Here is an 18,334-nt window from a genome sequence, read left to right on the forward strand (position 1 = left end):
AATTAAATCAACTATATGCACTGAGCTTGTCTGATGCTTTAAGGCAACTGTTTGATGAAATAATTAAGACACACAGATGACAAGAGGTAGTCCGACCGCAATTGACTTGATTGTTCCAGGCGGGGCTCAGACTTGATGCTCTGTGTTGATAAAAAGAAAGCGAGTGACTGTGTGACTAGCACCCATTGTCACTCTCTCCTCCCTGCTGCAGCGACAACAGTGTTTATCGCGCTGTCCGTGTTGCTGAACCTGAAAAATAATTACAGCCATTTCTGACGGAAAAGTTTGGTTTCTGAAATCCCTCATTTGTCTCGGTTAAACATTCCCTATTCCCTCAACCCTTCCTCTCGTTACCTGACACACGTATGCATCGCATGCACATGACCAAGAGGGCCTGACCTATAGCACAAACTCTGAACGCCAAAACACAAAATGTATGCAGATGAAGTGAGGAATAAACTCAAAACTGTTTGGTTGCTCAGGAGGTAAAGGGGAAGTCAGATGTGTGGAATAAATTTGACTAATTGCTGAAAATAATGGAGATCAAGAAAAATAAGGTAAGGTGTGCCAAACAGGTGCTGTTAGATTACAATATAATTTTTCAGACTGTTTGAAACAATGTAAACAACAGTAATTCAATTATAAGCATACCATAGAGTCTGTTGTAAGTCTTTTTTCATTTCTTTTTTGAAAGCCTTTATTACAGCAAAGACTAAAAACAGTCGCATGAATTTGTGAATGCAATCGCCGAAATGGAACGGTTTATTTATTGTTTCCGCTAATTATTCAAGGTTTGCTTTGTTATTTGAAAACTAAAATGCTTGATTGCATTTCAAATCATGAATGACTTGTATGCTGTGTGATGACATTAACGAATGAATTATTGATTGATACAGTAGCCTATATAAGTATTGAAATACAGGCCTAAATTACGGGATTAAGACTAAACAGGATGTACTCTTTGGCCTACAGCTTGATGGTGGTTATACAAGGCTGCTATACTAAGCCTACTAATGATAATAACATGACTTATTATAATGATCATAATAATAATAGTAATAATAACAATAAGGAGATTAAAAAGGAGGGTTTATTATTATTATTATTTTTACTAAATGCAGCCGGAAATAACTTTTGGATATCAGAGCAGCGGTAACTCACCAGCATTACAACCAGGAATATGACTTTCCCAAATTGGATCCTTTGTTCGTACCCCCCAGGGCAATTGAACATATTCCAGAAGCTACTCCAAAACACCTCCGGCGGAGAAGAGGTATTCGGAGTGGACTTCTAGTCAGGAGGCGTGTACACCATCTACCGCTCCGAGTTTATATCTCGCTAATGTTCAGTCTATGGATAATAAAGTAGATGAACTCAGGGCGAGGATCTCCTTCCAAAGAGACATCAGGGATTGTAACATACTCTGTTTCACGGAAACATAGCTGTCTCGGGATATACTGTCCCCATCCATACAGCCAGCTGGGTTCTCAGTACATCGCGCAGATAGGAATAAAGAACTCTCCGGGAAGAAGGAAGGCGGGGTTGTCTGTTTCATGATTAACTACCCATGGTGTGATTGTGATAACACACAGAAACTCAAGTTATTTTGTTCACCCGAACTAGAATACCTCACAATCAAATGCCGACCATAAGTGATTCGGTTATAGTCACATCTGTGTATATTACCCCTCAAGATGATACCCCGACAGCCCTCAAAGAACTACACTGGACTTTATGCAAAATGGAAACCAAACATCCTGAGGCCGCATTTATTGTAGCTGGGGATTTTAACAAGGCACAGTTGAGGAAAACGCTACCTAAGTACTACCATCACATTGACTGTAGTACTCGCTCTGGAAAAACATTGGACCACTGCTACTCAACTTTTCCAAATGCCTCCAAGGCCCTCCCCCGTCCTCCCTTCAGAAAATCTGATCACGACTCCATTTTTCTCCTCCCTTCATATAGGCAGAAACTAAAACAGGAAGTACTAAGGTCTATTAAATGCTGGTCTGACCAGTTGGAATCCATGCTTCAAGATAGTTTTGATCACGCGGACTGGGATATGTTCCGGGTAGCCTCTGAGAATAACATTGATGAATACATGGATACAGTGACTGAATTCATCAGGAAGTGTAAAGGAGATGTTGTACCCACTGTGACTATTAAAACCTACCCAAACCTGAAACCATGGATAGATGGCAGCATTTGCTCAAAACTGAAAACACAAACCACCGCATTTAACCATGGCAAGGTGACGGGGAATATGGCCGAATACAAACAGTGTACACTAGTTATTCCCTCCATAAGGCAATCAAACAGGCAAAACGTCAGTACAGAGACAAAGTGGAATCGCAATTCAACAACTCAGACACAAGACGTCTGCTGTCCCCACTTGCTTCAAGATGTCATTCATTGTTCCTGTGCCCAAGAAAGCAAAGGTAACTGAACTTAATGACTAGCACTCATTTCTGTCATCATGAAGTGCTTTGAGAGGCTAGTTTTAAGGATCATATCACCTCTACCTTACCTGACACCCTAGACCCACTTCAATTTGCTTACCACCCCAATAGATCTGCAGCCAAAACCCTCACAAACCGTTACAGATGCACAATTGAGAGCATCCTGTCGAGCTCTATCACCGCCTGGTACGGCAACTGCACCGCCCGCAACCGCAGGGCTCTCCAGAGGGTAGTGCGGTCTGCACAACGCATCACCGGGGGCAAACTACCTGCCCTCCAGGGCACCTACACCACCTGATGTCACATGAAGGCCAAAAAGCTCATCAAGGACATCAACCACCCAAGCCACTGCCTGTTCACCCACTTTCATCCATCAAAGCTGGGACCGAGAGACTGAAAAACAGCTTCAATCTCAAGGCCATCAGACTGTTAAACAGCCATCACTAGCCGGCTTCCACCCGATTACTCAACTCTGCACCTTAGAGGCTGCTGCCCTATATACATAGACTTGGATTCACTGCCTACTTTAAAAATGGAACACTTGTTACTTTAATAATGTTTACATTTTGCTTTACTCATGTCATATGTATGTACTGCATTATATTCTACTGAATTTTAGTCAATGCCACAAGCATTTCACCACACCCACAATAATATGTGCTAAATATGTGTATACGAACCATAACATTTTATTTTATTTGGCTTTATTATGCACATAGCAACATGGTCTAGGATATGGCAACAATTAAACAGCGCACTGATGTTTCAGAACCGTGGATATCGACCGCTATCCAACGCGGGAGAAAGCGCATTTGTTTTCAAATATTACATTTTTTATTGTTCTTATGTAATATAACCATATACATTTTCAGTAGCAAATGTCTTAGACTGATGGACTATACCATCCCCATGGCCTCCACAATGGATCAGTCCACTCAGACAGGTGTCTTGTACACCATGACATTTTTATTTTGTGTTTGCTATATGCTCGACTAAAGAAATCTCGGTTGACCAACCGCCTATCGACCAGTCGACTAAATGGGGTCAGCCCTACATCAGACACATGCTATCTGAACACTACAGGTACCCCGCGGAGAGCCCTCTCTTTCTTTCAATGCAACCTGAGAGGGAGGGAGGGGGAGAGAAAGAGAGCAGAGGGAGATGACAGAGAAAGGTGGCGATAGATGGGTGTTGGCAGGAGATATGTACAAACTCAGGGGGAAATAAACCTTGAAACCGCCACAAGATGCTTTTAAGCACTAGTTTCTAAATGTAGCCTGACTGCTCCCATTAGGGGAGAGAGGTAGACAGAGAGAGAGAGAAAGAAAGAATGAAAGAGAGGGTAACATAGAGAGATAGAAAGGGAGCGAGAAAGCAAGAAAGAGTACAAATATAAACCCTGTAGTTCTATGATTATACACAATGTTTATAATTCATATATTCACTTGACTACTGTTAACATGGGCAATAATGAGGTACTCTTGGTCAGTACTGTTACCATGGTGACAGTATAGCATGCATACAGTGCCAGGCGGGTGGCAATTACTGTTACTGCTGTGATGCTATTGTGTAATACAGTATGTATTTTCAGCACTGACTCATGCCAGGAGTCACGTACTGTTACCATGTTCTTACCGTGGTGATGGGGTAGAGGGGATTCTGGATCGAAAGGAGCAGGACTTTGTTGCCACTGTTGGGGTTGTCTGAGTTGGTGGGGCGAGTGATCCTCTTGCTGGTGGAGTAGTTGAAGAAGGCCTGCTGGCCTGCGATGTAGACGGCCTCGCTACTCCCACACGCCACACACTTATCAGCACTCTCCACCATCTCAAACTCCACCAGCGCCTGCCGCTTAAAGGGCATCATCATCACATAGCTGCCATCAACACAGAACAACAAGGAAGTCCATTAGAATTCAATTCACTGAGTAGAAAAATGGTCTATTACTCTAAATGGACAGTGGCTCAAATAAAACCACATTCCCTCTCTACCGTAGGGAACGACATTTGGTGCTAAAAGTAGAACATTATTGGAAATAGGGTGTCTTTGAAATTTGCCCGATGAGAACTCATGTCCTGAACTGACAGAATGAAAACTTTGCAAGTTTGGAATGTAAAACATTTCCTAGTTCAATTCTGAGGTTATGAGGTTATATTCTCAAACAATTCTACCAGAAAGGAAACTGCTCTATTTGTTTGTGGGACTTTTTGTTTATACTTCCCCCTAAAATCACCTATGTTGGCTCAACATAGATGCACAAAAACAGAAGAGGGGAGGGAGTAAGTGCAGTTGTTACCGTACTGTGGGCAGTGCTGGTCTAATTGGACAGTTACCATAGTTTCTACAGTTACCATGGTACGGTAGATTGTCTCTATGTTGTGGGTTAACCATGCTGTCGCAGCTCTCCTAGGTTTGATGGGACGTTACGTAATTAATATTGCACCACATAACGAGCCTGATTAACACTGAGCTCTCTCTGTTACTCAAGGTCTCCGTGAGGTAAAAGCTTGGTTTGGCCACAAACACCTCCACTCCATGTGCGTGCTGGTATGTGTGTGTGTGAGTCGACTGTATACTGACGTGTGACTCTGAAAATGTTTGCGTGTGTCTGTGAGTATGTGTGTAGCTCTTCAAAGGAAGTGAGTTGAGCCTTCAGTACATGCTGATATACGTTTTTATTTCTACAGAACCCCCCAATGACTTCAACAGGATGAAAGGCAAGTCACTGGGGAGGCCTGAGGGGAAATGCCTCACACATATCCACACCACATGTACATGATCCATGTAGCTACACTCTAATCCACAGTCTTCCAAGTCACAGTACAGTGCATGTTCCATATTCGTTTCCCTTCTGTTTAACTAAAAGATGAGATAAAAGCCTTTTTATTTCTATGTCTTACAATGACGAAAACAGGGGGTTAAGGGGTGGGGGGTGGGGGGGGGGAACATATCATCCAACATATGTGAGTGGATTCTTACCATATAGGGCCAAACTTTTCCAGGGCCTCCACCAGGTCAGCTTCCACCACGGCCTCACACAGCCCCCTGACATGGACCACTGGGGACTGGGCAATTCTGTGGGAGTCATCCCCACTGTCCTGCAACACACACACACAATATTGGTTAGAGATCAGAACAAATACAATTCCTAGAATAGGGGCAGAGGTTTTGTTGATCATAAATCAACTGGAAACTCAAGTGCAATGCACTGTATAATACCTATCTAAAAAAGGAGTCATTTTGAAAAGAGTGGGTGTAGGGAGGAGGTTTCAGGCTGAATAATTGAACTGCAGCTCAAAATGACCTCCAGTACAGCCTAACCTTCCCTAACTGGGACTGTACCCCTCTATGTGAGAGTGTGAGAGTGCATTGGAGAGTGCAAATGGGTGCCTTTTCATCCCTTTGATATTTTAAGTAGAAATTGTGCACCAATATTGAATTTTAAAAGCCTGTTATATTAAATGAAGTGCCCTTTACTACAGACCACATGCATAATTCAATAAATCCGATTTTTAATATGAATAAAGTAAATTCAGCACTTTGACATGTCCCTCCATCGACCCTGTGTCACCTTGAGGAAGATTTGAACCCACTTAACCCAACATTTCTCCAAGTTTCACCATCATTGTAAAACCCTAGTTATTTTGTTGTTTTGACAAAGTCATTTCTGAAGACTATTATTTTTTTCATGTGATTTGTGATTCATTTATTTGATGTGATTAGTGTCCCTCATTTTAAGGTCAACCCTGTTACATTAACTGAATTCTCATTATAATTCATTTTAATTTAATGAAACTTTTCCTTTGTAAATAAAATGTAAAAAAATGTTGAACATCTAATAGTCAAATCCTAGTTTAAAAGCAGGTGAGCTGGTTCTACTCTTTTTGGCCATTTTCTGGTGTTTTGTGGTGGAAAACTGTGCGGGCCGAGCATAACACATCAACCCTGATACCCATAGATAGACAGGCTAGAATAACACATCAACCCTGATACCCATAGATAGACAGGCTAGAATAACACATCAACCCTGATACCCATAGATAGACAGGCTAGAATAACACATCAACCCTGATACCCATAGATAGACAGGCTAGAATAATACATCAACCCTGATACCCATAGATAGACAGGCTAGAATAACACGTCAACCCTGATACCCATAGATAGACAGGCTAGAATAACACATCAACCCTGATACCCATAGATAGACAGGCTAGAATAACACATCAACCCTGATACCCATAGATAGACAGGCTAGAATAACACATCAACCCTGATACCCATAGATAGACAGGCTAGAATAATACATCAACCCTGATACCCATAGATAGACAGGCTAGAATAACACATCAACCCTGATACCCATAGATAGACAGGCTAGAATAACACGTCAACCCTGATACCCATAGATAGACAGGCTAGAATAACACATCAACCCTGATACCCATAGATATACAGGCTAGAATAACACGTCCACCCTGTTACCCATAGATAGACAGGCTAGAATAACACATCAACCCTGATACCCATAGATAGACAGGCTAGAATAACACGTCCACCCTGTTACCCATAGATAGACAGGCTAGAATAACACGTCAACCCTGATACCCATAGATAGACAGGCTAGAATAACACATCAACCCTGATACCCATAGATAGACAGGCTAGAATAACACATCAACCCTGATACCCATAGATAGACAGGCTAGAATAACACATCAACCCTGATACCCATAGATAGACAGGCTAGAATAACACATCAACCCTGTTACCCATAGATAGACAGGCTAGAATAACACGTCCACCCTGTTACCCATAGATAGACAGGCTAGAATAACACATCAACCCTGATACCCATAGATAGACAGGCTAGAATAACACATCAACCCTGTTACCCATAGATAGACAGGCTAGAATAACACATCAACCCTGATACCCATAGATAGACAGGCTAGAATAACACATCAACCCTGATACCCATAGATAGACAGGCTACAATAACACATCAACCCTGATACCCATAGATAGACAGGCTAGAATAACACATCAACCCTGATACCCATAGATAGACAGGCTAGAATAATACATCAACCCTGATACCCATAGATAGACAGGCTAGAATAACACATCAACCCTGATACCCATAGATAGACAGGCTAGAATAATACATCAACCCTGATACCCATAGATAGACAGGCTAGAATAACACATCAACCCTGATACCCATAGATAGACAGGCTAGAATAACACATCAACCCTGATACCCATAGATAGACAGGCTAGAATAACACGTCAACCCTGATACCCATAGATAGACAGGCTAGAATAACACATCAACCCTGATACCCATAGATAGACAGGCTAGAATAACACATCAACCCTGATACCCATAGATAGACAGGCTAGAATAATACATCAACCCTGATACCCATAGATAGACAGGCTAGAATAACACGTCAACCCTGATACCCATAGATAGACAGGCTAGAATAACACATCAACCCTGATACCCATAGATAGACAGGCTAGAATAACACATCAACCCTGATACCCATAGATAGACAGGCTAGAATAACACGTCCACCCTGTTACCCATAGATAGACAGGCTAGAAATGTTTTAACAATTTCCTTGTTTTTTGTTGTGAAGCTTACATTTAATTGCAACTCCCTGTTGTGCACAACAAGCTTGCATTCCCTCTGTCACAAGGGGATGTATGGCTGATATCAGATGAAATCGTCAACCCTGTTATGGTCAACCCTGTTATTTTATTTGGCACTTAATCGGCACTTACTATAGTATTTTTTAAATTTAACCTCTTGAGATGGGAAAATGTGTTTTTAATTACATTGAGCATGTGATCTTTATGATAGAATGTTAAAATGAGGTGAAAACATGTATTTTCTTTGGAACAGGGAACAGGGATTCCTGACTGAACTGAAGGGTTAGTTCCACAGGTGAAAATGGTCAAATCAGCAAAAAATGCTCTCATATTTAAAGGCAAGATAAAATATTTAGAAGAAAAACCATGGCCTGCTCGGGGAATCTCAGATGAGTCTTTATTTCAGGCTGTAGCAACAGAACGATGTTTACACTACCTCTGTGATCTAATAGCCTCAGGACTGGGCGGGCTAAGTAACTGTAACTGGGCGGGCTGAGCTGAGCTGTAACTGGGCGGGCTGAGTAACTGTAACTGGGCGGGCTGAGTAACTGTAACTGGGCGGGCTGAGTAACTGTAACTGGGCGGGCTGAGTAACTGTAACTGGGCGGGCTGAGCTGAGTTGTAACTGGGCGGGCTGAGCTGAGCTGTAACTGGGCGGGCTGAGTAACTGTAACTGGGCGGGCTGAGTAACTGTAACTGGGCGGGCTGAGTAACTGTAACTGGGCGGGCTGAGCTGAGTTGTAACTGGGCGGGCTGAGCTGAGCTGTAACTGGGCGGGCTGAGTAACTGTAACTGGGCGGGCTGAGTAACTGTAACTGGGCGGGCTGAGTAACTGTAACTGGGCGGGCTGAGTAACTGTAACTGGGCGGGCTGAGCTGAGCTGTAACTGGGCGGGCTGAGTAACTGTAACTGGGCGGGCTGAGTAACTGTAACTGGGCGGGCTGAGTAACTGTAACTGGGCGGGCTGAGCTGAGCTGTAACTGGGCGGGCTGAGTAACTGTAACTGGGCGGGCTGAGCTGAGTTGTAACTGGGCGGGCTGAGCTGAGCTGTAACTGGGCGGGCTGAGTAACTGTAACTGGGCGGGCTGAGTAACTGTAACTGGGCGGGCTGAGTAACTGTAACTGGGCGGGCTGAGTAACTGTAACTGGGCGGGCTGAGCTGAGTTGTAACTGGGCGGGCTGAGCTGAGCTGTAACTGGGCGGGCTGAGTAACTGTAACTGGGCGGGCTGAGCTGAGTTGTAACTGGGCGGGCTGAGCTGAGCTGTAACTGGGCGGGCTGAGTAACTGTAACTGGGCGGGCTGAGTAACTGTAACTGGGCGGGCTGAGCTGAGCTGTAACTGGGCGGGCTGAGTAACTGTAACTGGGCGGGCTGAGTAACTGTAACTGGGCGGGCTGAGTAACTGTAACTGGGCGGGCTGAGTAACTGTAACTGGGCGGGCTGAGCTGAGCTGTAACTGGGCGGGCTGAGTAACTGTAACTGGGCGGGCTGAGTAACTGTAACTGGGCGGGCTGAGCTGGATTTCTCTAGTGGTAGTGGGCGGGACTCTATCTCTGTCTGATAGTGATATCCCGATGTTAACATGCATTCAATATGTGACATGCAGGAATAACGGTCAGGACATATGCCGAATGGACAAGGTGGTTGTGCAGCATAGTGTTAAAGCTCACTTCTCTTTCAAACACCTCTCTTTGATTGATTTAGCAATACACCTCCATTCCTATAGTGCAACAAAAACCTCCCACTCTTCCCTTTCACATGTCCTATTCTACTCAAAGTCTATGAGGGGGAGCCAGGAAGAGGAAGAGGAAGCAAGGCAGAATGAGGAGGTTGAAAGTCAAAAGACAGCACTAAGAGAGACAGCTAGGGGTTAACGAAGAGATGCGAGTAGTTCAAGGAAGAGAGGCAAAGAGAGGGAAGGTTTTAGTTGTACAAATGAAGAGAGAGAAAGAAAGAGACTACAGCCTGTGCGGAGAGAGGGAGAGAGAGAGATAGAGAAAGACTACTGACAAGGCAGTAAGATTAAATCCTTACTGGCAGGCTCTGTTCCCAAAATGAGATTGATTTCAAATGGCCGACAGTTCAGTCTCTGCAGACTCTGATAATCTATAACATCACATTAAATCATGTTATTCTTTCCATATCAATGTATTCATTCCCAGGGTCATGGAGAAGTTCCATTACATTCTCTTTCATACGGATAAGGGGGAGGCAAGGCTATATCATCAGTTTCTCTGAGCTAAAGAACCAATTAAATGACTCAGCTACTTGGTGACAATCAGGTAAATAGAATGTGGTGCCTTTAAGTGATGAAAATAGCGGAATAACTCTCCTCTTTCTTGGGCTTTCTAGCTTAGTTGGTCCTCCCCTCTCCCCCTGTTATATCTACATTCCCCATCACTTCTCTGTGAAATACCAACCTAGTGTGCAAGGATTAGTTGGCTGCCCAAGTGTGTGTATGTGTATGTTTATGTGTATGTGTATGTGAATGTGTGTGTGTATGTGTATGTGTATGTGTATGTGTATGTGTATGTGTGTGTGTATGTGTATGTGTGTGTGTATGTATGAGTGTATGTGAGTGTATGTACTGTATGTGCAGGCATGGCCAGATGGTTCCCAAGGTTAAGTGGCAGTCCTATCCATCAGCTGATTCATTTTCCCAGAGCGCAGTTTTTTTCAGTGTGTGTTAAAGTGGTGAGTGAGAGTGGCCTACTGGCCTTGTATTCCAGCTCATTCCTCACTCTAATCCTGAATAATCTCCACCCCAGCGCAGGTGACCAGGGGTAAAATGAGGTTAAATTACTCTTACCTTCTCACTCTCTCTACAGCACTTTATCTTTCTCTCTCTCCTCTCTTATGATGTGTGGATCCCACTTTCTTGCCGATGTCCTCAGTCTATTGTGTGTGCGAGTGTTTTACTGTGTGTTCACTAAGCCCCTGGCAGTCTCATAGGGAGGTGACCCCTGGCAGTCTCATAGGGAGGTGACCCCCTGGCAGTCTCATAGGGAGGTGACCCCCTGGCAGTCTCATAGGGAGGTGACCCCCTGGCAGTCTCATAGGGAGGTGACCCCCTGGCACACACATCAGCGTCTGGCGTGTAGTGAGTGCATGGCACCAGTGTGCGCATTGAGAGACAGAATACATGTGTCTTCCCCTACACTCTTAGAAAAAGGTGCTATCTACAACCTATAAGGGTTCTTCGGCTGTTCCCATAAGATAACCCTTTGAAGAACCCTTTTTGTTTCAAGGTAGAACCCTTTTTGAGTTCCATGTAGAACACTTTCCACAGAAGAACCCAGAAGTTCTTCTACCTGGAACCAAAAAGGGATCTCCTACGGGGACAGCCGAAGAACCCTTTCGGAACCCTTTTTTCTAAGAGTGTACCCTCACTGTGTGTGTGTGTGTGTGTGTGTGTGTGTGTGTGTTCCTCTTCCCTCTCTCTAGTATTTATAGCACATTTCAGGACTGGCTTCAGAAAAAATGTAGGCCATGCAGGAAAAGAGCTGTTGCAGTGTATTGTGATAGACGACCAATTAGCTTCCTGTATAGGGAGGTGTGTGTGTTGTGTGTGTGTGGACGTGTTTAACTATTCTATAGTAAACTAACAAAAATTTGACCAACTGGGGACATTTTGTTAGTCCCCACAAGGTCAAATGCTATTTCTAGGGGGTTTAACCCTAACCCCAATCTTAACCCAAAAACCTTAACCCTAACCCTAGCACCTAACCCTTAATGTAATTATAACCATAACGGTTAGAGCTAGCATACTAGTATGCTAATAAACCAGGGGTCAAAAAAACAAATGTATTGTCATACAGCAAACATTTAATGAATTTAATTTACTTAAATCTTAGTATTATATTAACAATACTGACAGTTTTGCACGATTGCTGATATATTCCTATGTATCTTTGCTTTCAGAATAGCTGTTTTTAGTTGCTATATCGACAAGCGTCTATTTTGTAATAATCAATCCATGATTAAAGATAATTACCATGAGCATGAGCAGTAATTGAAGTGGCAATTACTAAATGGCATACTTTCATATATTTCCCTCACTGTAAAGAATAGGAAAACTTGCATATGATTTGATTATGTTTATTTCAACCTCATCTTGAGGTTGAAATAAAGCAACAATCAACTCTAAAAACCAAACAATATAACACCATTTACATTTGCAGTAGCCAATGGCAAAACATTCCAGCAATCATATTCACCTTCAGCATAAAGTCTAAGGTTAGAGCTCAATGTGTGGGAAACATCCCAGACAGGCCCATGTGATAGCAGGACAAAAAAAGGTGCAAGGCGTATTTTTGGGTTGGTGCTGTAGGTCTTCAGGCTCTATGGTGATTCTCTCTTCGGGATAGAATCGTACATCGAGAGGCGAGAGTCTCTCTGAAGGGCTGTGTAGGTGTCATCCTGTATGTCATCGTTCTCATCAATGCCACCCTGTATGTCATCATAGTCATCAGGGTGAGCGTAGAGAGTATCTACGCTCTCCTCCTCACTCACAGCGGTGTTGGAGGCATCATTACTGACATAATGGACTCTCGGTGTATCAGCTCTTTCTCCGCGGTTTCTCTGTTTCAGTGTGTAGTAGCTGAGAACGAGAAGAGTTCCAGCAGTCAGGACAGCCACAACGCACAGTACAGGAGTCAAGACATTCACTAGTCTATCATCTGTGGTCAGGTCCCAGGTAGAGTTCTGAGCTCCAATCTCATTCTTAGCCTCACAGAAGTACTGGTCAATGTACCCAAGACTGACACTGGGGATGGTGTAACTTTCTGTTTCTCCCCGTAAGACGCTCACTTTAGTTCCGTTCCTTTTGTACCAGGTGTATTTCTCCATTGGTGGGTTGGCATCGCTGCTACAGGTCAGAGTCACTGAACTGCCTTCCACTATTTTATTCTGATCTGTGCTGACCGTCACGGTGGTGGACCTTGGAGGATATCTCACAGTGAGTGTAGCTCCAAGGGAGGGCTGATTCTCAAGGCCAACCAATACACAGGAGTAGCTGCCTGCATCCTCACTGCTGACTGGGTCAAGGTACAAGACCCAGTGTCTGTTAGGGCTAGGTAGGCGAAGTTTGTCCTTGTAGAAGATGTAGTCAGTAGAGTTTTGCTTCAGAACGCAGGACGTTGAGCACGAGATCCAGACTTTCTCTCCCTCTATGACGATGTCGGGTCTAACATTTACAAATACATCTGTGACAGACAGAGTGACCTGAAATGGGTCATTGTAGCTCCCCTGTTGTGTTTTGAATCTGAAACAGTAGTTGGCTGAGTCTCTCTCTCTGAGCTCTGTGATTCTCAGGGTGCAGTCAGTCTTCTTGTCTCCACGGTACTGCACACTATCTCCATACTCCAAGTCTTCAGGCTTCCCTTTAGTATCCACAGTTTTTGACCAGAGAGTCTGTGTGATGGTCTGACCACTGGGGTATGTGTAAGTGCAAGGCAGATCCACAGATGACCCGGTTATGGCGCAGATTGTCTTCTTTGCGTATTTCACCTCCCAACAGTTATCCAGGAGACAAAGTGAAGGAGAACGGAGATCATTTACAGCACAGGAGTAACTGCCAGAATCCGTAATGCTGAATGGGTCTAGGTACAGGCTGGTCTTCAGGGTCTTTGGGTTGGTTAGTCGTCGTCCATTCTTATACCAGATGTAAGTAAGGTTGGGGTTGTTACTCAGGATACACATGGTACTGCAGGTCAGTGTTACTTTTTGTCCCTCTTTCACAGTGTCCGGATTCTTAATCACCTTCAGACCTGTGACAAAAACAGTTGTTCCAGATTCGCTGTTCTTCCATCCTGAGTTCTGTGTGTTAAGTCTAAACTTATACTCAGCAGAGTCACTTGGTCTCAAATTTATGATCGTAGTAGTTAGGGAATATTGACTGAAACCCCCAACAGCACCATGTAACAAACGACCATAATACTCTGGGTCTTCACTCAGATCCTCCGGAATAGTTGTGTCCTTCCATTTCTTCCTGTTGTTGTTGTTAAACCAGTAGAATTCTTTTAATTTACGTCTGGTATCTTGGATTGTGAAACCGCAGGACAATTTTACAGACAATCCTTCTAAGACGCAAACACTCTTCTTTCTACAAAATAAAACTGCCACATCTTCAGCCAGTAGAACTGGTATAAAGAGGAGAAGTCCTGCAAACATACTTCCTGCCAAACGTCCACGGAATCCTAAACGTTTTGGCGGTGCAGTTGAACTAAATTCAAGTGTGAGGCAGGTAATGTTCTTTTTTAATACTTATTGGAGGCAGAGTGAACTGTAACTTCCTTCCCTTAAATGATCAAGTCATATCATGCTTCCTTACATGGTGAAGAGAAATTGAGAAATGCATCTTACATTCATTTTCTCAGAACTTTGATGAAACGATCAAAATGAGGATGAGATAAAGAGTACGGACTTGTTGAACATTCTTAATACTGTTGAACATTCTTAATACTGTTGAACATTCTTCATACTGTTGAACATTCTTAATACTGTTGAACATTCTTAATACTTTTGAACTTAATACTGTTGAAAATTCTTAATACTGTCGAACATTCTTAATACTGTTGAACATTCTTAATACTGTTGAACATTCTTAATACTTTTGAACTTAATACTGTTGAAAATTCTTAATACTGTTGAACATTCTTCATACTGTTGAACATTCTTAATACTGTTGAACATTCTTAATACTTTTGAACTTAATACTGTTGAAAATTCTTAATACTGTCGAACATTCTTAATACTGTTGAACATTCTTAATACTGTTGAACTTAATACTGTTGAACTTAATACTGTTGAACATTCTTAATACTGTTGAACTTAATACTGTTGAACTTAATACTGTTGAACTTAATACTGTTGAACTTAATACTGTTGAACTTAATACTGTTGAACATTCTTAATACTGTTGAACATTCTTAATACTGTTGAACTTAATACTGTTGAACTTAATACTGTTGAACATTCTTAATACTGTTGAACTTAATACTGTTGAACTTAATACTGTTGAACATTCTTAATACTGTTGAACTTAATACTGTTGAACATTCTTCATACTGTTGAACATTCTTAATACTGTTGAACATTCTTAATACTTTTGAACTTAATACTGTTGAAAATTCTTAATACTGTCGAACATTCTTAATACTGTTGAACTTAATACTGTTGAACACTTAATAATGTTGAACACTTAATACTGTTGAACATTCTTAATACTGTTGAAGTTAATACTGTTGAACATTCTTAATACTGTTGAACTTAATAATGTTGAACACTTCATACTGTTGAACACTTCATACTGTTAATATTTATACACGCCATCATAATAAACCTAATACAACATACTGAGATAGTCTCTGAGATATGTGTACAGAATTTAAACGTAGTTAAATGTCCTTCATTTTTACTACCTGAATTGACTGAAAACTGAATTGATGCCAATCCTGTAATCGACATCCAGATACACACACACACACACACACACACACACACACACACACACACACACACACACACACACACACACACACACACACACACAATACAACAATTACATAAGTAATCCACAGGTGGGGATTGGATTTTACATCAAACTTTCAAAGGCTCAAATTGAGTCCTGAAAGCTCATCCTTGTGAGAGATTTGTGAGCCTTAAAGTCTCTATAGTCTCCTTCTCAGACCAGTCTCTCTACACACAGTAGCTAGATTAACTATACAGTATGTTGTCCTGGGAATACAAAGCAGATCAGATGCATACATCTATGTCAGAAAATCTATTAAAGCATGTAAGCTGATGGGAGAGAGCAATACAACAGATAAATGGTGAAGAGAGTCTAGAGAGACATATTGAGAATGATTAAAAGCAGTAAAGTAGCATAGTCTGTTTAAGAGGAGAGAGTGTGTAAGCGTGTTGGGACTCTGTAGTGGGATATACTGAACATGGGTTAACTTGGGGGAGTCTGTTAGCATGTTGAGAATCTATGAGGTCCAGGCCAGAGAGTACAGAGTAATGTTCCATGGACTGTGAACATCAGCTTTCCAGGCTTTCCAAGTGTGTGTGAGTAAGAGAGAGTTTGTGTTCAACATCAGCTTTCCAGGGTTTGTTTCCTGGGGGCTTGAGCATGTTTGTTTATGTGTGTCTGTGTGTGTCTGTGTGTGTGTGTGTGTGTGTGTGCGTGAGCATGTGCAAATACGAGAAACATGAGTGCGTGTCTGTGTCCCTCCGTATGTGTTTGAGTGTTGAACATCGACTGTTGACGTTTTGCCTCCCAGGAGCCCCACCCCCCTCCCCTAAACGTCTGAGAGGAATATTATATCATCCACAGGTCAGGGATGTGTAAAAAACAAACTTCCCAGTGACAGCCCTACATTGCTCACTGAGACATATTCCTTAAGAATATGATCATTCTACTACAATATCCCATCCCTCTCCAATTCCACCTCAGAGTTCAACCAGGCTTTCGTTTAAATGAAACCATTTCATTCTGTACCAGACTGCATCCCTGAAACACACAAGGCCTTCACATTGAGCTTCGCCCTAAAAACAACATTTCCGAATGGACATTTTGGGGTATGGTTAAAATGAGGCTCAAAGGTAGCTTACCATACCATTTCACATGCCTGTCATGAATCGTTTAGAATCCCTCTATGTTACACGATGAGCCTTACAGCATGTGGACTAACAGACCTCTGCTTCAACAGAAATCTTCCCTGATAATAATGATCATGATCCATCCTCGACTTCCTTGTACGAACAATAACACTTTCAAATGAAAGGTAGAGCAGGTGTCATTCTGACATTCATGGTGCCAAAAAACACTAACCATTTAATCAACAGAACACCTCATTCAGAAGAAGCAGCTTTAAAGGGTAATGTTTCAGCCCAACCCTGCTCTAACACCTGCATAATTGTCTGAGAAGATTAGCCGTATTAGCAATCAAGTCTCATCAAGCCTGCGACAATAACTGGCCTCTCTCTGGCCTTTTCATAACCCTTTATTCTGAGTATGCACCTGGCAACGTTTGACATTCACAAATTCAATCAAATTCAGACCCATCGTTTACTATAGCAGCCAATTACTAGCGTTGTGCTGTTTTGGCTGAGAAGAGTCCTGCCGTTATCTGAACACGGGCGTACATTTTTAATGGTGTTTTCCTGATGCCTGTCAGGATGCCTCACTAAGGTGTAATGTCACATTAATTCTGCCTGGACACGCTGAGAGGGCAGCTGTTGTGAACAGACACACACGCATGCACACACACTTTCTTTTACACACATGTAATGTGACAGCATGAGTGGATGTGACTTTAATTGAATCCCTTCTTGCTCCACAGCACTGGGTGGCAAACACAGCCCCTCCATTTGACACCTGCAGCTTCTGTCAGGAGAGACATTTTGAAGGCATGTGGCGTGTGCCGAACACACTCAGTCTATCATGTATATACAGTGTTCCATTACCAGGACGAGAGAGAGAGAGAGAGAGAGAGAGAGAGAGACAGAGAGGCACACACACACACACACACACACACACACACACACACACACACACACACACACACACACACACACACACACACACACACAATATTAGTGTCAATCAATAAAATGGACTTTCTCCAGCAGGCCAAGGCTGGTGTAGAGTGAGGAGGGAGAAGGGAGAAAGCCTAGACACACAAACGACTCCACATCATAAACACAATGACCAGAGCAGGCAGAATGATAGGTCAACTTTACCATTAATAAAGACCAGGAAGGATAAAGAGAAACCTCCAGAAATATGTGTTAGATATGTGTATCAGAGTCATTTACTCAGGAGGACATTGTGTGGTGTCAAGTTGTATCAGCTGAATTAAAATGAGAAACTGATACTGATATACTCTCATATACACTAAGAAATACCATTAAGCATGAATACACAAAATATTTACACATACTATACAGACATTGGCTACGCACGTACATACACATACAGTTGAAGTCAGAAGTTTACACATACTTAGGTTGGAGTCATTAAAACTTGTTTTTCAACCACTCCACACAACCACAATGAAACAATGTGGGTAACAGGCAACTATCGCATAAATCATGGCCCTATACACACATGCACGTACGCAAACACACCTCCTAATAACCCATCCGCTAATAACCCATCCTCAACCGCCCAACTATATGTGATAAAGTGAAAATCTGAGGCCCGCACCGAC

General features: G+C 42.6%; 1 protein-coding gene across 2 annotated transcripts in view; it reads right to left on the reverse strand.

The window, feature by feature from the left end:
• The window catches only part of LOC110502589 (heterogeneous nuclear ribonucleoprotein L-like), a 54,833-nt gene that overhangs the window by 12,214 nt on the left and 24,285 nt on the right, over window positions 1–18,334 (reverse strand). For both annotated transcript variants that reach the window (XM_021580742.2, XM_021580741.2), the window contains exons 2-3: window positions 5,439–5,557; window positions 4,098–4,335 (exon numbers count right to left, since the gene is read on the reverse strand). In XM_021580742.2, coding sequence (XP_021436417.1) covers window positions 4,098–4,335; window positions 5,439–5,557 — 357 coding nt within the window. The remainder of the gene's footprint in view (window positions 1–4,097; window positions 4,336–5,438; window positions 5,558–18,334) is intronic.

Source organism: Oncorhynchus mykiss, chromosome 23, assembly GCF_013265735.2.
Source record: "Oncorhynchus mykiss isolate Arlee chromosome 23, USDA_OmykA_1.1, whole genome shotgun sequence".
Taxonomy (NCBI): domain Eukaryota; kingdom Metazoa; phylum Chordata; class Actinopteri; order Salmoniformes; family Salmonidae; genus Oncorhynchus; species Oncorhynchus mykiss.